Consider the following 25,469-nt stretch of genomic DNA (forward strand, 5'->3'; position numbering starts at 1 on the left):
TTCCACAGGGCAGGCACCACACCCGAGAAGGCCCTGTACTTGGTTCCCTGTAACCTCACTTCTCACAGCGAGGGAACCGCCAGAAGGCCCTTGACGCTAGACCTCAGTGTCCAGGCAGAATGATGGGGGCGGAGACGCTCCTTCAGGTATACAGGACTGAGGCTGTTTAGGGCTTTAAAGGTCAGCACCAACACTACAGACTACATAACCCATCATCCCTGGCTTTAGCCTGTGCTGGCTAGGGAGGATGGCAGGTGGAGTCTAGCATCCTTTCAAGGGCACTGTGTTGGCCACCCCTGCCGTAGCATCTGTTGTATGCCAGCCATTCACCAGGCAGAGCCAAGCTGCCAGTGCCTGAAGTGTCTACGCTGGAAAGTTCTCGAGAAAAACCGTGCCACCCCTGCCCCCCAAGTGTGCTTTGTTTGCTTGGAAGGCTGCCCCAAGAGGAGGGTCACAACTGAGACTTCAAAAAGACCTGAAGATCCTTTCATTGACGGCGCTTCCCCCTCCCTCTGATCACAGCCATGGACTGGAAAGGTGATAAATTAACGTTTTTATAGGAGAAGTGATGGGGAGGTGGGGGGGGGTGAGAGGAAACAACATGAAAGGAAGTGAACAGCTGCAATGAGCCTGAAAGGCAACAATGGAAAGTCCCCTGTCAATGGCTGCCTCTTTTCCATTAATGAGGATTCAGGACAGGTTTCTGGTAGCTTTATAATTCTTTGTATAGAAAGTCATAACACAGATAATTGCTACACATGTAACTTGCCGACGTCTCCTGTGATTTTAATTCTCTCCTCTCTCCCCCCCCCCCCGCCCCTTTTCCATTAGACCCGGAATTAACAGCAATTTGTTGGAGAACGGTTTAACGACAACGCGGTAATGTGCTACTCAAGATCTTGAGTTGACTGTGCAAGTCCTGGTGAATTTGTGCTGTGATCACCGTTCCTAAGCTCCGTATGACTTCTGAGTGTGCAAAATGCTTTAGAGCTCCTCAGTTTTATTTACTTAGGAGATGCGTCCTTGTGGCAAAATGCCCTTGACAGTCTTGAAGGTGCCGTAAGACTTGTGTCTTCTCTACAATCAAACCCACGGTCAGAGGCAGCGATGCTTCTGAATACCATTTGCTGGAAGCCACACGAGGGGCTCTTGTGTTCGAATCCTGCTGGTGGTGGTGAGGGTTTGCCACAGGTACCTGGTTGGCCACTGTGAGAATAGGATGTTGGGACTAGATGGACCACTGGCCTGATCCAGCAAGTATTTCTTATGTCCTATTGACACTAGAAGGCATAGGAAGCCACTGCAGATGTGCTCAACCCTACTGCAAAATGTACACAATAAGTTGCAAAGCTTTAGCATTTAGCTTGAATTATAATGCGCTGTTTGTCCAATTATTAATAGTGCTGTGGCACACCACCCCGATCTCCTAATGGTGCAAGACTAAACGACAACTCTAAGCCCATAGAAAATGAGACTGTTGTTACTCCACGGGGGGGGGGGGGGTGTTAGGAGGGGAAAAAAACCCTGCTCCTTTTCCCTTATGGGGTACCCAAGAGCCCATATAGAGTCCTTTTGTAGGTTCTCTATCGGTAGGAGAAAATAAGTGACCAGCCAGAGAATATTGAGAAGCAAAGCAGCTAGTAAGCCTGATCTTTATTAAAGCAGTTGCAACAGGGTGCTCCCCCCAAAAACACACAGGAGGGGGGAAGGGACCCAGAACAAAGGTGTGCCCGCCCTTATATAGACTTTGAAGTTGCCTACCCTCAAACTCCAGACCACCTCCAGAAACATCATACATACGTCATAGAAGGGGTGTAGCCCAGGACCACCTCCTCCAATACAGTGGTACCTCGGGTTAAGAACTTAATTCGTTCTGGAGGTCCGTTCTTAACCTGAAACTGCTGTTCTCATCCTGAAGCAAAGTTCTTAACCCAAGGTACTATTTCTGGGTTAGTGGAGTCTGTAACCTGAAGTGTCTGTAACCCGAGGAACCACTGTACAGCATACCGTGGTACCTCGGGTTACATACGCTTCAGGTTACACACTCCGCTAACCCAGAAATAGTGCTTCAGGTTAAGAACTTTGCTTCAGGATAAGAACAGAAATCGTGTTCCGGCAGCGCGGCGGCAGCAGGAGGCCCCATTCGCTAAAGTGGTGCTGCAGGTTAAGAACAGATTCAGGTTAAGAATGGACCTCTGGAATGAATTAAGTAATTAACCCGAGGTACCACTGTACATACATCACAGGGGGCGGTCTAAAACAGAATCCTGAGTGTGTTGTTTATCTCCTGTCGGCCATTTACCTGATTGCATTATCTGGGTTTTGGCCACTCTTTTGTTATTATAACTACTTAATTCCTGAATCCAGGTCACAGGTTCACCCTATTCACACCTTAAATGTGCCCCTTAAGGAAGAGAGACAATGGGGAGATTTCCCATTTCCTTCCACCTTGCAGAGAAATATTTGAGCTCATTTTGGGAGAGAGAAAATGGTTTCAGGACTTTTCTGTGGCTTTCAGACATATGGTTTACATATTTGTATGTGTTTGCTTGATACATTTATGAACATCTATTTTATATATACAAGACCTTAAAATTCTTACAACAGGGGGAAACAGGAGCAAAGAAGGAACTATGAGATGTTTGGTCACAGTGTCCTATGCCAATCTGGTTCCCTCCAGAATTTTTCAACTACAACTCCCATCAGCCCCAGGCAGGTTGGGCTTGCTGGGGCTGATGGTAATAATAGTCCAAAACGTATGAAAGTAATCCAGCTAGCAAAGGCTGTTCTAAGCAATTATCAGCTCAAGTCATGTAAATTTAATGGAGATCATCTGCAATGCAGACTTGGCCTTAAGCAGCCAGTTTGACTCTGAACTCTGTGGTGTTGCTGCTTTTTACAGCCTTTCAGAAGGGAATTCAACAGGAGTCTTGAAATCTAGACTTGGGTTGACCCAGATCCCAGTTCTTGCAGCTCCCTCTGTTGGACTCCGCATGTAGCTGTTTCTCTGAAATGCATGGAAAAGTAATCCCCCTGCAAAGTAATGTGTGCATCATAGAGATGTCTGTGTTGTTACAGGTACAGTAGAAATGAAGAAAAGAATGGCATTCAAAGCCCCAAAAATTAGAAGAGGGAAAACAGGCTTCATATCCCACACACAGAGAGAGATTGAAGCCAAAATACAGTAGCAGACAGAGAGCCAATTAGGAAATGCCAGCCTGCACCTAAAGAGGCAGAACTCCCATTTAATTGCAGTGAGAGTTGTACAAAAGATTTTCAATGTGAGGCACATTTGCATATCCACACACTTAAAACTGCTTTAATAATTCCATTTCCACAGGGAACCCTGGACATTGCAACTTTCTCGGGAGAGAGGTCTCCAAACGAAAACAATCAGCACCACACGAAGTTTAAAACCAACGAAGGTTTGCATTTTAGCTATTCCGGCAGTTTCCCAATCCTTCAAACCATCCTTCTGCTGCGCTTTGCACACAGGTAAATTTACTCACGAGGAGGCACTGCAGCACACCGCTTGAGAAAGGCATGTTTCTGTGTCTACTTTTATTCAAAAGTACAGATGAGGGATGAGGAGCCTTAAGCCCTCCAGATATCGATCCCATCAGACCCAGGCAGCATGACCAATGGCCAAAGATGGGATTTGTAGTCCATCATCCTCAGCACAGCCACCTCAACCCTGGGATAGATGCGGTGCCATGCCAGTTCAACTTACAACACAGTTGTCCTTGTTCTTAAGAACATTCCCCCAAAGTACGCGTAGCGGCAATCAGTCCTGAAGTGTATAATTTGTCTGGTCTCTCACTGCTTGGCATTACGGTTTTTCCGTGTGATGGGCAGAGCTCTGACAGTGACTCTTCCTTCCAGAGTGGAGGACGGAGAGAGGTGTGCAAGTCTGGAAAGAAGCCAGCCGTGGTAAAATGTGCATTCACTGCTACTCCCACTTTTTGCTTCTGGCCCCACCCATCACTGCCAAGCGGCCCCCGGGAGGCTGCTTAGCAGGGTTATGCGGCCCTGAAAAAGATCCTGCACTCCTGAGGCACAGTTATAATGAAGTATCAAAGAAACAAAAGCGGCTCATTACGGGCGTCCAGATTTGGTACGCGATTCAAATTCCGCTTAATCGAATTCCTGCTTTATTATTGGCAGAGCAACACAGACCTTGCTCATTTAAAGACGACGATGGCCTGGTTTTGTCTCCTTTATTTGGGGCTGATGAGATTCAGCCAAAAAAACTAACAACAACCCAGGCCTGGCGGTGGTTCTCTTTCAAAAACCACCCATGGACCAGGGGCCAAAGGATCTCTCTCTCGAAAGGCGCAGACCATATGAAACACCTGCATAGATTGCATCCACGTACATAAATGCTACATTTACAAAAGGGGAAAAAATGAGGTCATTTGAACACAACTGGTAGCTGCCATTGAGTGTAACAGGCAGGGGGACCCTTTCAAGTATTGCAACGTGAAAATACACAGGACATTGCAAGGAACAAACAGCTGCTTCTCACCCTCTCTGTCTATAGTACAACCTAGCCACAAGTCCTGATGCACGGAGATGCTGAATTTCACCACATCGTTGTCTGCTAGTGATGGGGAATAGGAGAAGACATGGGACATCAGGGTTTCAGGACACAGTAAGATGTACTAGATGTTGCTGAACTACAACTCCCGACACCTCTGGGACTTGTAGTTAATCAACATCTCAAGGACCAAAGACTCCCCACAGCTGCACCAGATGTTACTAAGAAATGAGCGGCACTAAGACACACAGCTGTGCATTAACCATAACATTAACTTTGGTATTTAACAGCTCCACAGAGATCTCTGAGAAATTCAAACTTTGCTTGTCTGCTAGTTCCTGGAACATTCAAAGAGGAGGCTTAGGATCAGACTTACAGGGTAGTATTCCACCAAGTTTTACTCAAAGAAGGCCTAATAAAATTAATGGGCCTAGCTCAGTCATGTTTAGTTATTTCAGTGGGTTCACTCTGAGCAAATGCCACCCATGCTGCAGAAGGGCACCGCCATATTAAGTTTTTCTGACGGAGGGCTGTCTGCAGAATTCTTCCCACTGCTGGTGTCAGAAACATGGGCCGAAGCCATCCCTGAGCCTGGCCTCCAGGACGACCAGATTTTTGCTCCTTCCAGCAATTGCAGACTTAAGGCACAAAAGGGTGAGTTAAGGACTAACATTCAGTTCTTTCAACATTCTCAGTTCACGTAAACACTGATGAAATATATAAACAGGCAATCTTGTAGAGAGAAAAGGTAGAGAACTAAGGATTTTACAGAAGGTGCTTTTCCCTTGACTTAACCCGACACAGTTTCCATCTGAACCTTGATCTGGAATAGGGAAGAAGAGTCAAACAGCTCTCTCCCAAGAAGCCCAGTACACTATTTTATGCTGAAGGCTCAGAGCTTTCATGCTCCTCTGGTTAAAGGGACTCTCATAAGACACTCTATGGATCCACATTCCTCTTTCAAATTCCTGAGGCTACTGCCCCACAGCCCTTGGAAGAAAGTGAGAGCTAGCAGGAAATCTATATGGCCTCACTGTACATTATATATAAAACAAACTACATTGTCTCCTTTGCACGAACCTCTAGCAAGCTCTATGTCCTCGTTTCTTTGCTTATGTAACACAGCACACAACCTACAATGAACCAAAATCCCTACATCCTATTAAAATACAAATACACAAACACACGCACAAACATACAATAAGCAAAATGGAATGGTTCTGGAATAAAGGGGGGAAATTGTTGCCTATTTCTAGTGACGTTACAGGTACTAGCCAATTCCACCAGAGCACTTCAACCTAGACCAGGGTTTCCCAAACTTGGTCTCTAGCAGTTTTTGGACTACAGTTCCCATCATCCTTGACCACGGGTCCTGCTAGCTAGGGTTTATGGGAACTGTAGTCCAAAGACCCAAGTTTGGGAAACCCTGACCTAGACAAAAAATACATTAAGAGGACCAGTGGGAGGAGCCAGAGCCCACATGGAATCTGGCAGGTTTATGGGCAGAGTCTGACAGAATCCAGAGTTTACTGACTTTTCAGAGTCCTGGTTTTCTGAGAGGACACGGTTTTACCAGTCAAACCAGTTAAAATGCTGACTGAGTGGCAAGCCTACCTGCTGGCAGTGGAGAGAGGCCTAAATTCACATTTTCCTTAGAGATTAAAAAAAATAATAATACTGGTGTGTGCAGGAAATATATCCCTCCCTCCCAACAACAGGAACTCTTCCCTGGAGAAAACTGTCAGGATGTCATCTAAGAACTGAGAAGAAAGAAAAACAACTAACCCATTATTGCTCACATACACGCTCTCACACAAAGTCATTATCTGGAAGTCTACCGGCTGAGAAAACTCACAACTGCGTTGCGTCATTTTTGATAGGAGACCCACCAACGAGGGTCTCTGGAACAGAGAATCAAAATGGTACAGAAAAACTGCATGTTTCACAAACACTTCAGCTGCAACCCAGAAGACCAATGTTAAGGCTGCAGAAAACAATTTCTCTTTTTAACGGGCAGATTAGGCCTTGACTCTGCTCTTCCTGGGACAACGTTAAGTAGCCACAACTCTGTTGCAGTGGACTTTTGTGGGTGCACATTGATGGAACTGAAAATATCAGTAAGCCACTGGATATCCATTTGTCAATTTCTTCATTCATTCTTCATCCATTTCTTCATCCATAAAAACTATCTCGGTGTCCTGTTTAAATTCTGCGTTCTCCCATTCCAGTCTTTGTGTCCTGTCTAAATCTTGGTCCCTACAGTTCTACAAAAGCAGAGTCTGTGTCCACTCTGTGGGCTTTCCCAAAGATGAGGAAAGTGCAAAGTCCAAAGGCGTTTACTGCTGCCACAAGATTGAAAACAGATACCCATGAACCAGTGATCTCGATCAGATGTCCGGCTAGGTACACACAAACAACACCTACGTGCAGAAAGAAAGGGAACAGATTGGCAATTTTTTTAAAAATCCATACAATTAGCCTCTTGGGGTTTTTTGCTCATGGGGTAAAAAACCAAGCCAAAACCAAAATCCCTATTGATTTGATTACACCAGTTTACTTGAAAGATCTCCTGAACCCAGTCAACTGCTTTGACCTGCAGAACAGTCACTTCTACAAACCTTTCCATTTTCATATATAACATTATTACATAGATTTGTTTGAAAACCGCCGATGTGATTTATATTTACATTTTAATCTGTTTTTAATGTTGATTTTTATCGGCATTTTTTAATTAATATGCCGTTTCATGCAAACTGCTTGGAAGGTTTTTGCGAATCGAGTGGTATGGAAATCTCGATAAATAAAAATACAGTAAAAAAATGTGCTGCAAACACATTGACTATCTTTACACTTAGGTTGGCGGTCGCGGCTTGCTCCCTCCCATCCCACACAAAGGTTTTAAGTTCAGTCCTTGATTTATTTATTTATTGATTGATTATCGATTGATTGATTTTTTGCAGGGGGAAAACAGGTAGACAGGGCCCTTAATGAATTCCACAAGCTCCACATCCAGCTCGACTGATATTTTGGCTAAGTAATGACCCAACCCCCTTACCCCACCCCTCCAGTAGCTAAGGAGCTAACTAAGGAGTCTGGGGCTCCCTTTAATTCAATTACAGTTGTACCTTGGTTCTCAAATGCCTTGGTACTCAAACAACTTGGAACTCAAACACTGTAAACCCAGAAGTAAGTGTTCCGGTTTGTGAACTTTTTCCAGAAGCCAAACGTGCACCGTTTTGAGCGCCACACTTCCGTTTTGAGTGTTACACTGAGGTCTGTCTGTTTTTGCTATTAATTTTGCATTTTTGTAGCTTTTTTTTGTGACTGTGTGGAACCCAGTTCAGTTACCGATTGATTGATTGTGTGTGACTGCAGTACATTGTTGATTGCTTTCATTTTATGGATCAATGGTCTCGTTAGATAGTAAAATTCATGTTAAATTGCTGTTTTTAAAAGTCTGAACAGATTAATCCATTTTGCATTACTTTCTATGGGAAAGCGCACCTTGGTTTTGGAATGCTTTGGTTTTGGAATGGACTTCCGGAACGGATTAAGTTTGAGAACCAAGGTACCACTGTACATAAATTATTTGTCAGGGCTCCCTGGTCATCCTCAGAGGGCCAAAATCCCCAGGGTTCTATGTGCGAAGGGACTGCTTAACAAATCAGTCCTTTGTGTGGACAGACTTAATGGAGCAAATTCCTGAACAATCACTTACCTAATAAGGCCCCGCCAGTATTTGCCACACCTGTGGAGAGAAATGAAACTGAGGCATGGCTTTGAAAAAAATGCACAATGCATTTAATCCATGGTTGGAAAACCCTGCAACTTTCTAGCTGTTGTGTAGACTCTCAAACTCCAACCATCCCCAGCCAGCATGGCCAATGATCAGGGATGATGGGAGTTGTAGTCTAATTACCTGGAGAGCATCAGGTTGGGAAAGGGTGCGCTGTTCCTTTCTCTAACCCCTTTGTCTGGGTTGCCATTTCACTTAAAAACAAGGGATGTCCTTTTACTTGCAAGCGCATCAGTCTGTACTGCTGGGCGTGGGAAAACGTCACAGATCCCATCAATTTTTGAATGGTTTTTTTATACAAAATCTGGATTGAAAAATATTATTAGGGGGAACCATGGAGGGAGGCGAAGTTGCAGATGGAGTGACTGATTGCTAAACTTGAAATGTTGTTGAATTGCTTATTTGTTTAAAATATATAATAATAATGATGATGATAATAATAATAATAATAATAATAATAATAATAATAATAATAATTTATACCCCACCCATCTGGCTAGGTTTCCCCAGCCACTCTGGGCAGCTTCCAGCAAAATATTAAAATACAATAATTCATCAAATATTAAAAGTTTCCCCAAACAGGGCTGCCTTCAGATGTCTTCTAAAAGCCAGATAGTTGTTTATTTCTTTGACATCTGATGGGAGGGCGTTCCACAGGGCGGGTGCCACTACCGAGAAGGCCCTCTGCCTCGTTCCCTGTAACTTGGTTTCTCACAGGGTAGGAACTGCCAGAAGGCCCTCAGAGCTGGACCTCAGTGTCCGGGCTGAACGATGGGGGTGGAGACGCTCCTTCAGGTATGCTGGGCCGAGGCTGTTTAGGGCTTTAAAGGTCAGCACCAACACTTTGAATTGTGCTCGGAAACGTACTGGGAGCCAATGTAGGTCTTTCAGGACCGGTGTTATGTGGCCACTCCCAGTCACCAGTCTAGCTGCTGCATTCTGGATTAGTTGTAGTTTCTGCAGCCCTGGGACACCCCAGTTCTCAGGAAGTCACTTAAGAAATGAAGACCTGAGGTTTATTAATGGATGGCCCTTTCTTACAAATTACTGGAATACTAACAGTAGGTAAGGCTGAATCTTTTAAGTTTTCTTAACGGGGGAGGGCACAGGTCTCCCCGCCCCCAACTGTGGTTGAATCCTGTGCCCCACTGACCCATTTCCACTGGTTCACGCAGCTCATATGCTGACATGTGATCTGTACAAGCTCATCCTTACGTCCTGAACTGGCTTTCCCTCTTGATCTCTCAGGGTACATCTCCCCCAAGTCACTTTTCACGCAGCTCTTCTGTTATGTACTGAGTTGAATAGGATCCAAAATGCAGCAGTCTGATTGGTCCTAGAACAACAGGATTCAGAATGCAGCAGTTTGATTGGTCCTAGAACAATAGGACCCAGAATGCAGCAGTCTGATTGGTCCACAGGAGCCACCCAATCCAGCTCTAGGTGGAAGTGAATCCACAACCTGATTGGCCTACAGGAGAATCCCGGAATTAGCCAATCACGTGGGGCCCATTGTGTAAATAACGTATATAAAGCAGACATTCTGGGGGAACTTCCATTCCTCACCACTATGAGCTGAATAAAGAGCATGAAATCCACTCTCGACTCCGAGTATATTTCATCTTCTCAAACAAAGCCTTCCCTAACTTACTTTGGCTCCCCTCTGCTAGAACCTCCACGGCCACTCCATGATCCACAAAACTGGTGGTGCTCACAATTTGGCATCTAAATGCAAGTTTGCAAAAAATAGGGCTACCATATGTCCTCTTTTTCCAGGATATGTCCTCTCTTTCAGGCCTGGTTGCCACATGCCCTCTTTTCCCAGGACATGTCCTCTTTCTCAGGATTAAATTTTTTGTTGGGGCGGATTTTAAAAATTTGGCTAAACGTCTGGGTTGTTTTTTGTTTTGTTTCGTTTATGGCAACCCAAGAAAATTTCAAAATAAAAACAATTTTAAAAGCCCCGCGTTTCAAGCTCCTTGCCGTTTTTTGTGAATGGAACAGGAGTGCTCTGCAGCTGACCAATTTTCCGTCTGGTGCAGAAATGTGAAGACACCGAAATTCCTATTCATCCCTATCTAATACAGGAATGCCAGTAAATACCACAGAAACTGGTTCACTTTTCCTGGCCTCTGATGCCTTCCTAATATTGAAATGTGATATTTTGTTTTCCTTGTTGAATATAAAATTTATAATATATAATTTATCCTCACCAAACAGCAAGCCAGCGCACGAAGGAGCCAGGTCTTGTATATTGACTGAGATGCCACTGTTTAGGAGAAGGAAAGAAGAGGAAAGAATATGAAATTGAGACCAAGGCTGGGTGAAGGAAGCTGTGAATGAGACGGCTGCAATATTTGAGAAGCAGCTACCATATTTATAGCACTTTTGGTTGCAAACCTTCACTTCCTGTTTCAGAGAGTAGCATGACTGAGAAAGCAAGCTACTATTTATTACAGCGGTGGGGAACCTTTTTGGGATGGACAGGCCAGATCTTTATTTTACCCATCCCTGCAGGCCAGCACCAGCAGGGGGGCAAAACTACTTACTGTATTTTTCACTCCATAAGATGCACTTTTTTCTTCCTAAAATGTAAGGGGAAATGTCTGTGCCTCTTATGAAGGAAATGCGTGGTCCATGGAGCTGAATTGCCCAGGGGCCAAAAGCAGATCATGCTTTTTTCTTTTTGAAAGAGGGAAGTGGGTGTTGAAACAAAGCCGCTGATTGGCAAGTGATCGGGAGGGAGATAAGGCTGCTGGTAAAGGAGGCTGCCTGGGAGGGGGGAGGTAAAGACAGCAAACTTGCAAGGAGAGGAGACAGGAAGACTAAAGCAATGAGGAGAGAAATTAGAAGAAAAGGAGGAGCAAAAAACTGCTCCAGTTAAGGAAAAGACACCAAGGCAAACAAGAGGGAAGGGGGTGTTGAAAGGAAACAGCTGATTGGCAAGTGATCGGGGAGGGAGATAAGGAGATAAAGGAGGCTGCCTGGGAGGGGGGAGGTAAAAGCCCATGGATCCTCAGGATTTTTGCACTGGGTCACCCCACATTCACCACCAGATCACATAGCATGTCCATGGCTACAGCCGGCACCAAAAAAAGCACACATCCACTGTTTTGTGGGGCCGCAATGGTGCAAAAACGTGGTTACAAAGCACGGATCCACATGCATTCTCAGGATTTTTGCATTGGGCTACCCCAAACTCTGTCCAATCATCCCCTTGTTTTCCTCCTCTAAAAACTAGGTGCGTCTTATGGTCAGGTGCGTCTTATGGAACGAAAAATACAGCACGTTCTTTCGCATCATAATGGTGCCAGGTGATTGACAAGCAGACTGAGCAATCCACTTGTCAAAGTTGGCCCATGCAGGGTGGGGAGATGTTGGAATATTCTAGAAGAAATTTGAAAAATGGTCTTGAAGAAGTTGCTAGGCAACGGAAAGTTTTCCCAGCAACAGGTGTCCTTATTAGGACATGTGATCAACTAAGTCTGGGTCAGTGTAAGTGAGCAGGTGAATGAGTCAGCATTAGGTCTCTGGCTGGATGGCTAAAGGAGAAAAAGATTATGTTTCTTTCTTTATTTTTCTTTATTCATGACCAGTGTAAAGCTTTTGTAAATAATAAAGACTCTTAGAAGCAGAACCCAATGGTGTTTATTCCTGTTACGGGAATTTCACTAAGTGCATGGGTAGACAAACTAAGGCCCGGGGGCCGGATCTGGCTCAATCTCCTTCTAAATCCGGCCCACGGACGATCCAGGAATCAGTGTGTTTTTACATGAGTAGAATGTGTGCTTTTATTTAAAATGCATCTCTGGGTTATTTGCGGTGCATAGGAATTTGTTCATTTTATATTTTATTTTTTCAAAATACAGTGTGCCCCCCCCAAGGTCTGAGGGACAGTGGACCGGCCCCCTACTGAAAAAGTTTGCTGACCCCCGACTAAGAGAGAGCTGGAATGCTGCTGCTGCAAAGAAGTAAAAGATGCAGGAAAAGTTTTCTGGAAAAGGAACCCTGCTGAAGAAAGAATGAAAACCTAAGCATAGATGCTCACACACTAGCAGGAGATACCGTCCTAGCAGGATTGAACTCCCCACACAGTTCAATCCTGCTTTCTGCAAGCTTTGGGCAGGCCAGACCGTTCCCAGCAAGGATTGGCTAGGGCAGTCGAAGCAAGCATGACCGAACTCTCCTGCTCTGGAGGGTAGGACTCGAACCCAGGGCTTCAAGTGGCAGGAAAGGAGAATCCGAATAAACATCAAGAAAAACTTTCTGGCAGTAAGAGCTGTTCCACAGTGGACTCCCACGAGAGGTTGTGGAATCTCCTTCCTTGGGAGCTTTTTAAGCAGAGGTTGGGTGCCCGTCTGCCATGGATGTTTGGCGGAGATTCCTGCATTTCAGGGGGTTGGACTAGATGATCCTTGGGGTCCCAACTCTACAATTCCATGATCAGCTGATGCATGGGAAGCTCAGTCCTGCCTTCTGCAACATTGCCTCTACCTGCCCCATACCTGGCGTCGCAGGTGAGGACTTAGGGAGAACAGCCTCGCAGAACTAACTGGGGAGGCCTGGTAGGCTGCAACTGGCTCGCAAAACGAAGGTTCCCCACTCCAACTCATCACATCTTTCTTCCAAGAAATGCGTGCAGTACAACCTCACAACTGCCTTGCGAGGCAGGCCAAGCTGAGGTCCAGCCAGCAGGTTCCATGGCTGGCCAGGGAACTGAACTCAGGTCTCCGCAACCCAATCCCACCACCATAGCTAGCCTTTGGGTTCCCCAAGAGCGCTTCTGGACTGAGAAGGTGTTCCACTATTACCTGTGGTTGAAGGTCTGTAGTCCCACGCAGGCCGATGCAAACACAACCGCATGGCAGAAACTGTTGGTGTGACCTATGCACAGGGCAAACATGCTGGAAACCCCTGAGCCGACGACCTCAAAGGAGAAGAAAGCCAAAATACCAAATTTAGCTGGCGTGGAATTTAGCAGATGGGGCGACAGCAGCTTCAGCTATCGTTACCTGACCACTGTTTCCCAACCTCCATCAAGGCCAACAATCCACTATCTGTATCAAATTCTGAACAAAACAAAATAAAAAAATTCCTTCCAGTAGCACCTTAAAGACCAACTGAGTTAGTTCTAGGTATGAGCTCATACGAAAAGACCACCTTAAAGACCAACTGAGTTAGTTCTAGGTATGAGCACACGAAAGCTCATACCTAGAACTAACTCAGTTGGTCTTTAAGGTGCTACTGGAAGGAATTTTTTTATTTTGTTTTGACCATGGCAGACCAACACGGCTACCTATCTGTAACTGAAATTCTGAACAATGGGGGAAGCCAGCTGGCTACTCCTCCGAAGGTTTACTCAGAACAAAGTTCCACAGCGTTCAATGGGACATAGGAAGTTTGTCAACCAAGGCCAATATTGCCTACTCAGACTGGCAGCAGCTCTTCTCCACATTTAACTTAAAGGTAAAGGTAAAGGTACCCCTAGGGACGTGGGTGGCGCTGTGGGTTAAACCACAGAGCCTAGGGCTTGCCGATCAGAAGGTCGGCGGTTCGAATCCATGCGACGGGGTGAGCTCCCGTTGCTAAGTCCCTGCTCCTGCCCACCTAGCAGTTTGAAAGCACACCAGTGCTAGTAGATAAATAGGTACCACTCCGGCGGGAAGGTAAACGGCGTTTCCGTGCGCTGCTCTGGTTCGCCAGAAGTGGCTTAGCCAGGCTGGCCACATGACCCGGAAGCTGTACGCCGGCTCCCTCGGCCAATAAAGTGAGATGAGTGCCACAACCCCAGAGTCGGTCACGACTGGACCTAATGATCAGGGGTACCTTTTACCTTTTAAAGGTACCCTTGACAGTTAGGTCCAGTCATGGACGACTCTGGTGTTGCGCGCTCATCTGGCTCTACAGGCCGAGGGAGCGGGCGTTTGTCCGCAGACAGCTTCTGGGTCATGTGGCCAGCATGGCGAACCAGAGCAGCACACAGAAACACCATTTACCTTCCTGCCGGAGTGGTACCTATTTATCTACTTGCACTTGATGTGCTTTCGAACTACTAGGTGGGCAGGAGCAGGGACTGAACAACAGGAATTTACCTCATCGCGGGGCTTCGAACCGCCAACCTTCTGATCCGCAAGCCCTAGGCTCTGTGGTTTAACCCACAGCACTACCTGCATCCCTCACATTTAACTTACTACTCAGTAAAGGCCCATATAAAGCTCATTGTATTGCTGCGAACCATGTTGTGTGTTTTGTAATTTAGTTACAATGGGAATTGTGATTTTAACTGGGAAAGCAGTACAGTGGTGCCCCGCAAGACGAACGCCTCGCAAGACGGAAAACCCGCTAGACGAAAGGGTTTTCTGTTTTTGGAGGCGCTTCGCTAAACGAATTTCTCTATGGGGTTGCTTCGCAAGACGAAAAAATCTTGCGAGTTCCCGTGTCCCCCCCCGCTTTTTTCCGCCCTTTCCCTAAGTGCTAAGCCGCTTATCAGCTGTTCCGCTGATAAGCCGCTTCTCAGCTGATCGCTAAAAGCCACTAGACCGCTAATAGCGCTAATCCGCTAAGCTGTCAATGGGCTTGCTTCGCAAGACGAAAAAACCGCTAGACGAAGAGAATCGCGGAACGGATTAATTTCGTCTTGCGAGGCACCACTGTACATGGAGCAAGGATGTATAATCCCGCCCCCAACCCATTGCAGCAAAAAACCCCTCCCCATCCTGCAGTTATGGGCTGGTGGAAGTAACTATCATGAGTGCCAAAATCAACTCCCCTCTGCATGCCCTGTAATTACTTATTTAAAAATCACAATTGGAAGGGACGTACTTAGACCTCATGTGTCCTCAGAACGGCAAGCAAGAAGGTCAGGGCACCATAAACTATTCTCTCCTACCTCCTTGCTTTTAACAGGACAAGAAACACCTTCTAAGGAAGGCCAGATGAAGAGATAAATGATCACCCTAGGTAACACAGTAAGTTGCATAGCTGGGCAGGGATTTCTACCCAATGAAGTCACTGGGCAAGCCTATCTTCCACTTGGCCATCGGAACTTTATCTCTTCCTTCTCTGCACATCCACACCAATGGATAGTTCAGTTGGTTGAGCGCGAGACTCTTTATCCGAGGGTTGTGGGTTCGAGCCCCATACTGGGCAAATGATTTCTGCTTTGCAGGGGGTTGGACTAGATGGCCGCTGGGGTTCCCCTTCCAACTCTACAATTTCGACACCCCAAAACACATTCATGGTCTTTTTCTCTCACCTGCATGAACTTACGGACAGTGATTGCTTTATATCCTGGAAGGAGAAAGAAAGAGTGTCAGAAAGTCTGGAGCAGTTTAAAGAGCCGAGCAGCTGTCCTTAAATATCCAAAGGGCTGTTACACGGAAGTTTCTGCAGTGCAAGGGCTGCATTGCATAGTTCAGCCTGGACGCTGAGGTCCAGCTCTGAGGGCCTTGTGGCGGTTCCCTCACTGTGAGAAGTGAGATTACAGGGAACCAGGCAGAGGGCCTTCTTGGTAGTGGCGCCCGCCCTGTGGAACGCCCTCCCGTCAGATGTCAAGGAAATAAACAACTACTGGACTTTTAGAAGACATCTGAAGGCAGCCCTGTTTAGGGAAGTTTTTAATGTTCGAAGTTTTATTCTGTTTTTTGTTTAATGTTCGAAGTTTTATTCTGTTTGTAGTGTTGTGTTGGGAGACACCCAGAGTGGGTGGGGTATAAACAATAAAATACTACTACTTCTTTTTCTTCTTATTATTATTATCAGCAACTTTTCGGGGGCAGGACCGGAGGCAAAAGTGGGTGGAGATTGGATTAGATGTTTCAAGACGTGCCTTCACTTATTATAAAACCAAAACACCCTAAAAGAGCAATACAGTGGAGGCTCGGGTTGCGACCGTGATCTGTGCGGGATGCACATTCGCAACCTGCAGCTGCGCATGTGTGAGTTGCGATTTGGAGCTTTTGCGCATGTGCAAAGCGCGATTTAGCGCTTCTGCGCATCTGCCAAAACCCAGAAGTAACCCATTCTGGTACTTCCGGGTTTCGGCGTTCCATAACTCGAAAAAACAGAACTTGAAGCATCTGTAACCTGAGGTATGACTGTACAATTGTGGCAGACAATGAAAAATTGACGATAGGTTTCTACTTGCCTCTCCTACGAGACCCCATCTCTGGCGATGGGCTATATTCTTCCTGGCAAGAGTCCTGTGCTTTTTAAGAGGCATGCAAGCCCACAACAAGCAGAAGTTCTGCAGGTGACGCTTTGGAATAAAAGCTACACCTGTTGGATTTTCATCCATGCTCCTGCCCAACCGCCAGCATGGAGAGATGAAAGAGGGAAAACATCCCAAGGGGTTAAGTTACCTTGATTGATAAACTGGTCGGAAAGAAATCCGCTGAACAAACTTGTCGGGATCGCCACCAGCCAAGGCACAACATTAAATACCCACCCCTGAAAGGAGAGAGAAGGGAAATGTGAACACAAACAAAAAAATGGCCAGCCCACTAACAGAGGCCTTGAGAGTGCAAGAGAATATGGATCAAGATCTGGCCCTGAATCAGGCATCTTTGAATGTTTACAAGAACATGGCCTGATCCTGCATGGCCCCTGTGTCGGAAGCCTCTTGAGGTCGTGTGGTGCTGGCACAACAAGCAAGACCAAGTCAATTTCTTTGTCTATTTGGTTCAGTGCTGTCTCATCGCCTTCAACCTTGAGTTCCCATATGATGGTGGACTACAACTCCCATCATTCCCTAGCCAGCTTAGCCATTGCTCAGGGATGATGGGAGTTGAAGCCCAACAATATCAGGGGACCCTTGGTTGAAGAATGTCCCATCTTTTAAATATTTAATTTAACTTCTATACCACTTAATATATTTTTAAAATATGTGTGTACAGAAAAGCGGAAGCAACAACAAATAGCATCAACGAAAGTATTACACGGTTACATATAAATATGTCATATTACTATGAAGTGAGCAATATATAAAAATCAGGGTCAATTCACTTTCCTTTCTGACACACCCTCCCTCTCAGCCTCTGGGTTCTCAGCCAGGGTCCAAACAAACTCTCAGCTCAGCCGCCAAAGAGTTCCTGGACCGTTACCTCAGGCAGCAAAATGTCTTCAGCTAACCCTGTTTTTAAAAATCATTGCTGATTGAGCACCCGTTTATAGGAAGAATTCATTTGCTGTGTGCACATTTGAACAGAAGGTGGTGCAGTTTTACCACACTGAGTTTTCTGACAGAGGATTAAAATTCACAGCCATATTAAAACGAGGACAAAAAGGTTGTTGAGCTTTTTTTGCAAAAAAGAAAAATCGCCAAATTAATTCTGGACACATGGCAGCCCTAATTATACAATTATTAAGTAACAGCAGAGTGCAGACAACAGGACATTTGGAACAAATGTTTTCCAGAGTTCTTTGTGAGCCTAGTTGATGTACACTTATCCAGTTCTGGACGCTTCTTTGAAAGCACCATGTGTGCACTAGCGCAACCGTAAGAACATGTGGTTTGCAGTTATTTTAAAAGATGCAAACCTCCTCTTCTTGCAGCGCAGCTTTAGAGACCACCTGAACCCTTAAATCCCAGTGTGATCACAGAGAGATCATCACTGGTTATACCCCTGAGTTGGTAAGGCTCATATGACAGACTCTTCCGTGTCCAACCCTCTGGAATGCTCTTCTAAGAGATTCAGCACGGAATGTCTCTACACAGACCTTTAGACATTTGCTGAAAACTTCTCTGTGCCACCAAAGTATACACAGACCATTTTGGATAAACACGCCCTGTAACAGTTGATCTGTTTTACTTTTTTGGCAAAAAAAAAAAAAAATCAAAGCTTTTTTTTAAATGATACAAGAAGATAGCAAACCCAATCTATATAAAAACAAAAGCCTAAAAAGAGAGCAAGAAAGGAAAAAAATAAGCAGTTTCTACTGCTATAAATGGCTTTGATTTTTTTCATGTGGGTATACAGGTGTGGTTTTTTATAAATAAATGGCTAAATAAATACGACGCATAAGCAAAAAGAACACCACCTTAGAGATTTTGCAGAAAATAGGAATTATTATTAATTCAGAGTACTGGTTGCCTCCCATGTAAAGTGTCTCGAAGCGACTTACAGTTAGCGTAGGGGAAACTCTTTTAATTGCTACTAAGGACAAATCTCTTGGCCCCAAAGGTCATGCGTGTCCCTTGAAATTTGCTTTTATGTTTGGGCCAGCTGTTCCCCTACCTGGAGCCCAGGGTCTTGGCAGCGACTGGGACAAGCGAGGGCAAAGATCTACCTCTGCGAGTCCCACCACTGCCCAGCACACTCTGGATGGCATCATGTGACATGTCACATGGCCAGGCCCCCTCAGTGTGGGAGAGGGGCAAGTCGCCACCCCTGCCAATCATCAACATTTCTCTGATCTAATTACTAAATGAAAAATCAAGGCCTTGAGACAAAGTGTAATGGCCTAGGGTTCGGACTCGGATGCTGAACCTGAGGGATCCCAGCCTGCACAGGATTCCCCGCCTCCAGAACCAGCTGAGCCAGGGCTGGTTATGAGCCTGAAGGGTCCTCACCTGTGCTGGGTCCTCAGGTGCAGGCACCAGCTGAGTCTGCTCTGGCTCCTGAGGTGATGGAGGACCCATTGCCTGCAGGTGCTCCACTCTCAGCCCCGTCAGAGGAAGGTGAGGTTGCCTCTGGGTCCGGTAACTCTCCGACCTCTCCTAAGCTGCAGAGGCTCAGGGCAGAGAGGCGGAGGGAACTAAGGAGGAGTGCTCACCTCCAGGCCAGGAGAGGCGAGTCACCAGAGGATCGGGGCCACCCTATGCCTCGGGGCAGATAAAAGCCGGCCATCCCCAGTCCCAAGTTGCAGGAGCAACATTGTTGGTTGCTAGTTCCTGCCTGGACCCTGTCCCGCTTCCCTGCTTTCCTGCCTGAGCTCCTGACCCGCCCTAGCTCCCTGCTTGCATGCCTGTTCCGACTCCCTGCATGCTTCACCCGACTCCCTGCCCTGCACCCAGCTTCAGCTACTTCAGACCGCCTGCCCGTTGCACCTTTGACCACGGACCGGACTTGGACCTCGCCTCTCGGGTAACCCACGGAACCAGCACACAAAGGTTGCCTTAATGCAACAGTGATAGGGAACCTATGCTCTTCCAGATGTTTCTGGACTACAACTCCCATCATCCCCGACCTCTGGGCATCAGCTGGGGCTGGTGGGAGTTGAGTTCAACCATATCTGGAGGCCACAGGTTCATCCAATCCTGCTTTTAAAGGGGCAGGCAGGAGTTGCCACTTGCGATTCCTACTGACAGCTGAAAGCTCTGTTTATGCTTCCGGGAGCCGTTCACAACCCCTCGACTGTCCTTCTCTTTCCTTCTTATCCACAATGCCAGCTTACTTTGGAATCAGGAAAAGTCTCCTTGAAGAAAGTCGGAAGCCAGGAGAGGAGGGTGAAAAAGGAGCCAGCTGCACACAGTTGAGCTGTGATCACTGCCCTGGGGGGAGATATACAGGAGAAGCCACAGTTAGATGTGGTGGATCATTAGGGTACTGTATGCACAAAACTAACAATAACAATAACAATATTTTTTTATTTATACCCCGCCCTCCCTGGCCAGAGCTGGGCTCAGGGCAGCTAACACCAGTAAAATTACAATAAAAACATAATAGGGGAGGGGGGAAAACCAACAATTTAAAATACAGGTTAAAAATACAATTTAAAATGCAGCCTCATTTTAATAATAGCCCATAAATCAAAACCATAAGGGGAGGGAAACATAAGGGTCAGACTGAGTCCACACCAAAGGCCAGGCAGAACAGCTCTGTCTTGCAGGCCCTGTGGAAAGATGTCAAGTCCCGCAGGGCTCTAGTCTCTTGTGACAGAGCGTTCCACCAAGTCGGGGCCAGTACTGAAAAGGCCCTGGCCCTAGTTGAGACCAATCTAACCACCTTGCCACCTGGGACCTCCAAAATGTTGTCATTTCAGGACCTTAAGGTCCTCCGCGGGGCATACCAGGAGAGGCGGTCCTGTAGGTACGTGGGTCCTAGGCCGCATAGGGCTTTAAAGGTCAAAACCAGCACCTTAAACCTGACCCTGTACTCCACCATGACCCTGTACTCCACTGGGAATCGTAGCATTGTGAAGGGAATAGCAGTCTCCTAGTAATTCCTGGCCCCCGTAGCAAACTATAGTTTCCAGATTATTAAACCTGACCCCGTACTCCACCGGGAGCCAGTGCAGTTGGTAAAGCACTGGATGAATGTGATCCTGCAGGAAAGACCCCGTAAGGAGCCTCGCCGTAGCATTCTGCACCAGCTGGAGTTTCTGGATCAGCTTCAAGGGCATACACATACACGTTTTCAAGGAAACTGAGCAAGCACTATAACTGGCAGCTCAGGCGCAGAGCATGTGCAGAACAGGGATGGGGAAACTTTGGCCCTCTGGCTGTTGCTGGACAACTACTCCCATCACCCCTGACCACATGGGGCTGAGGCTCCTGGGGAGTCCAACAATACCTGGAAGGTCCAAGGCTCTCTAGCCCTGATTTGGAAGGTCTCAGGTTTAGTCCCTAGTATCTCCACTTGAAGAAGACTCAGGTACAGTGGAAGACCTCTCCCTGAGACCCTGGAGGTTACCGGTACCTGCCAGCCAAAATAGATGACATGGGACTTGCTTAGAAGGACAAATAGCGAAATGGGATATAAGCAGGGATGTTGGAGGATTCTGATGGAATAAGATGTCCGCTTGTTTGTTCTATGTCCAGAAAGGAAATCAATCTGGCAAACATGATTGATATTCACTGTTGTTGGTGCCTTCGGTCCGCAAACAATATGCATTTGATTATTCCAACACACACACACACCCCCCGTTTGAATTACGTTTCATTTGCACTGGAATGAATGGGGTGGGGTAACATAATGACAATGTAATTTGAGTACAGGGGAACGTTGGTTCTCGAACTTAATCCATTCTGAAAGTCCGTTCCGATTCCCGAAACGTTCGAAAACCAATTGGCACCGGCGCCCCAGAAACAATAGCTGACAGCCGCATTGGACGTTTTGCTTCCAAAAAATGTTCGAAAACTGGAACACTCACTTCCGGGCAGTGGCGTAGCGTGGGTTGTCAGCACCCGGGGCAAGGCAAGTAATTTGCGCCCCCTAACCCGTGGATTTGCGCCCCCTAACCCTAACCCCCAGATGTTGTGCCCAGTGCGCCCGGCCCCCCCACGCAACGCCACTGCTTCCGGGTTTTCAGTGTTTGGGAGCTGATTTGTTTGTCAACTAAGCCGTTCAGGAACCAAGGTTCCACTGTAATTAATCATGTAATTTCATCATAGTGGAAAGTGAGACAAATAACGGTATTTGACAGAAGATGAACTGAAGCGGAAGGGAAACAGTGCTGCATGTGACAAATGCAGGATGGAAAGGGTAACAACATCTTTTTACCCCCTGGGTATAAGGTAGCTGCTGATGTATTGTGAACTACGGGGTGGATGTGGGGTTTACTGGGGGAAGCAGAGGGAGACGGACAAACAGCAAGCTACCATGAGGGCTAGAAACTTACTTTTAAAGAAATTGAAAGCAGAGCCAGCTGAGCACCAGTCACGGCCAGAATGGAAAAAGAAGTAAAAATGATTTGTAGGTGGAATAAATGCAAACGTAAGCCCTGATCATATATCTCAAAGCATAGAGGCACCAGTTGACTCTACTCCAGGTATCCCCAACCTGCGGCCCTCCAGATGTTTTAGCCTACAACTCCCATGATCCCTAGCTAACATGACCAATGGTCAGGGATAATGGGAATTGTAGTCCAAAACATCTGGAGGGCCGAAGGTTGGGGATGCCTGCTCTACTCTGCTTGACTTCTGCTTCTTTGCTGGCATATCTGGAGAACTCTTCGCGTGGTCAGGAACCCCACTTGCATGAAGGGCCCCTGCACATATAGCTGTATCAGCAAAGGTTGGCCTTTATGGCTGTGGCTGATAGCAGCCATGGTGCAAAATATTTGTGGGTCCCAGGCTGACAAAGAACTGGATGGATGAATACATGACTATGACTTACCGGCATGCATATTTGTGGTACGACAAGGTAAAAGCTAATAGAGCATTCAAAAGCCATATTGTCAGAAAAGCTTTGTTTAATGTCTGGACAAGATACAAAGATTTACTGGAAAACAAGACTCCAAGGTGGCTATCGCCTATGGAGGCTAAGGCTCTGAAAAAACTTAATATGGAGGCTAAATGGCCAAAATATTGGGAGATATTGGAACAAGACCGAGACACATTCAGATTGCAGAGTTTTGAGAAACTAAAAGATAAAGTGCGAGATTGGCTACACTACTATCAAATAAGAGAAGCCTTTAATTTGAACAAAAAAATAGGCTTCCAGGTGGAAAAATCGAAATTGGAATCAGAATTGTTAGAACCTAAAACTAAGATACTTTCGAGAATGTACAACTTGCTGCTAAAATGGAATACTCAGGATGAAACGGTTAAATCGGCCATGATTAAATGGGCACAAGACATTGGTTATAATATTATGTTCGCTGACTGGGAAAGGTTGTGGACCACTGATATGAAGTTTACGGCATTTAATGCCTTAAGAGAAAATATTATGAAAATGATATATACATGACCCCAGTCAAGCTTGCAAAAATCTACCATCTGCCCGATAATAAATGTTGGAAATGTAAAGCAACTGAGGGAACATTCTTTCACCTTTGGTGGACATGCCCAAAGGTTAAGGCTTTCTGGGAAATGATATATAATGAACTAAAAAAGGTATTCAAATATACCTTCTCTAAGAAACCAGAGGCCTTCCTTCTGGGCATTATCGGCCAATTGGTGCTAAAGAAAGATAGAACATTTTTTATGTATGCAACAACTGCAGCAAGAGTGCTTATTGCAAAGTACTGGAAGACACAAGATTTGCCCACCTTGGAAGAATGGCAGACGCAAGTGATCGGCTACATGGAATTGGCAGAAATGACCGGCAGAATCCGAGACCGGGGAGAAGAATCGATGGAAGAGGATTGGAAGAAATTTAAAGACTACCTCCAAAAACATTGCAAAATGTTTGAATGTTAGAAAGATGTTGGATATAAAAATAATATGGCATTAGGGAATTGATATAAAGAAGTATGTAAAAAAAAAGATTTGGAAAAGAAGGGATAAGACTGAAGTAATATTATGTTGTGATTAAACAAACGACATAAAGGATTAAGCTATAAAGAGCATGTGAGAAAATGGTTTTAAAAGAAAAGGAAACTAAATGCATAATAGCCTGAAATATATAATATTGAATATGATTTGGAAAGAGGGTAGGAAATTGCTAAAATTGATTGTGTAAAGGGGAACACAGAAAAGGGAGATGTGAGGAAGTCAGGAAAGAAGGTTATAAAGATAGTAATGCAAATAATAATTTTTTCTTTTTTGTATTTGTTGTATTTGTTGTATTTGTTGTATTTGTTGTATTGTTTTTGATTTTGTGTTTGTGATTTGGATTTGTTTTGAAAAACCTTAATAAATATCTTTAAAAAAAAAAAAGACAATGACTTACCATACAGGGGCCTTTTTGAATATCTGTTTCCAAGGCACTTTGGTCTGTTTGGATAAGGAGAGGCCCTTTGCTAAGTCTTCCAAAGGGATGATGAGTTCTATGTAAAGCAAAGAAGACATATCTAAACCCAGGGTTTAATAATATCCAGAATCAATGCATACAGGGGCTGAAACGGACGTATATAACATCTAAACGTTCTCCCTATCTATTAGCATTAAGAGAGAACTATCTTTTAACAAGGGATGCAGGTGGTGCTGTGGGTTAAACCACAGAGCCTAGGACTTGCCGATCAGAAGGTTGGCGGTTCGAATCCCCGCAACGGGGTGAGCTCCCGTTGCTCGGTCCCTGCTCCTGCTAACCTAGCAGTTTGAAAGCAAGTCAAAGTGCAAGTAGATAAATAGGTACAGCTCCGGCGGGAAGGTAAACGCCGTTTCCGTGCGCTGCTCTGGTTCGCCAGAAGCGGCTTAGTCATGCTGGCCACATGACCCGGAAGCTGTATGCTGGCTCCCTCCGCCAATAAATCTAGATGAGCGCCGCAACCCCAGAGTCGTTCATGACTGGACCTAATGGTCAGGGGTCCCTTTACTTTATCTTTTAACAAGAACCTAATTCAAACCTGCCTTGTCATAATGCTGGCTTCTTTCGAAACATTTTCTGGCAATTGCAAAGCTTATTTTGCTCATCCTTCCCACAATCCCTTATTCACCCCCTGTGCCAAATGCCACTTTAGTCCACAATGGGGTCCACTAAAGCACACTTCAGGTTTCTGATGATCAGCTGGGAGGGAGGGCTTGCACTGAAAGTGTCATTTACCCTTTCCATTCATGAGGTATTTGCGCATGCAGTAAACCCACAGCAATGTCAGGGCCCCCGAGAAGTAGAAGACGCTCTTCCAGCCATACCAGTCGAGCAGCAGGGACCCAGCGGCCCCCATCACCAGTGTCCTGGAAGGGGGAGGGAGAATTAGGAGGACAGGAGGGGAAATGGGAGTTTCTGCTAACCTGGCAAGGACTTTCCCCACCTGCCTGACCCCACCCTCCGGACTTCAAAAGGGGGCTGTTTCCTCTGCGAGAGTCATGGGGGTGGGTAGAGTGAATTTTGCGAATTCAGCAGTGCTGTTTGTTTTGGGCTGTTCGTTCATTAACGTTGTTAATATTGTTTCGTGGATCATGAGTGCTGTAATGCTTTGCCAGTTTTATTGTGTTTTTAATATTCTGTTGGGAGCCACCCAGAGTGGCTGGGGAAATCGAACAGATGGGCGGGGTATAAATAACAAATAATAATAATAATAATAATAATTTTTGATGGATTTTTCAGAGCTAGCCGACCTGACCGAAAGAGTCCGTGATCAGGAGGAGGAGGAGCACCAGGAAGAATGGAAGAATTTCAAAGACTATTTACTTAAATATGCTAAGATAAATTGAATAGAAATGCTTGCAAAGAAATAGATAGGCTAAGGATTTAAATATATAAAGTTATAGAATAATATGTGTAAAGTAAAGATGAAAAGAAACAAAGATGTTAAGAGGATTAAGTAAATTTTATGAGATTTTGTTTTGGAAAACTGTTACAATGATATATA

The 25,469-nt window shown here is 45.6% G+C and overlaps 1 protein-coding gene across 1 annotated transcript in view; it reads right to left on the minus strand.

Annotated features, from left to right (window-relative positions):
* Positions 1-4,200: 4,200 nt before the first annotated feature.
* The window catches only part of SLC17A9 (solute carrier family 17 member 9), a gene marked incomplete at its 5' end in the record, with an annotated part of 36,710 nt that continues 15,441 nt past the window's right edge, over positions 4,201-25,469 (minus strand). Inside the window, 9 exons of the mRNA XM_081867891.1 lie at positions 4,201-6,957; positions 8,256-8,285; positions 10,547-10,602; positions 13,145-13,260; positions 15,589-15,623; positions 16,694-16,781; positions 19,728-19,824; positions 23,888-23,984; positions 24,701-24,831. Of these exons, the coding sequence (XP_081724017.1) occupies positions 6,794-6,957; positions 8,256-8,285; positions 10,547-10,602; positions 13,145-13,260; positions 15,589-15,623; positions 16,694-16,781; positions 19,728-19,824; positions 23,888-23,984; positions 24,701-24,831 (814 nt within the window). The 3' untranslated portion in view covers positions 4,201-6,793. The remainder of the gene's footprint in view (positions 6,958-8,255; positions 8,286-10,546; positions 10,603-13,144; positions 13,261-15,588; positions 15,624-16,693; positions 16,782-19,727; positions 19,825-23,887; positions 23,985-24,700; positions 24,832-25,469) is intronic.

The sequence above is a fragment of the Podarcis erhardii genome (assembly GCF_964252035.2).
Source record: "Podarcis erhardii genome assembly, chromosome: 6".
Taxonomy (NCBI): Eukaryota; Metazoa; Chordata; class Lepidosauria; order Squamata; family Lacertidae; genus Podarcis; species Podarcis erhardii.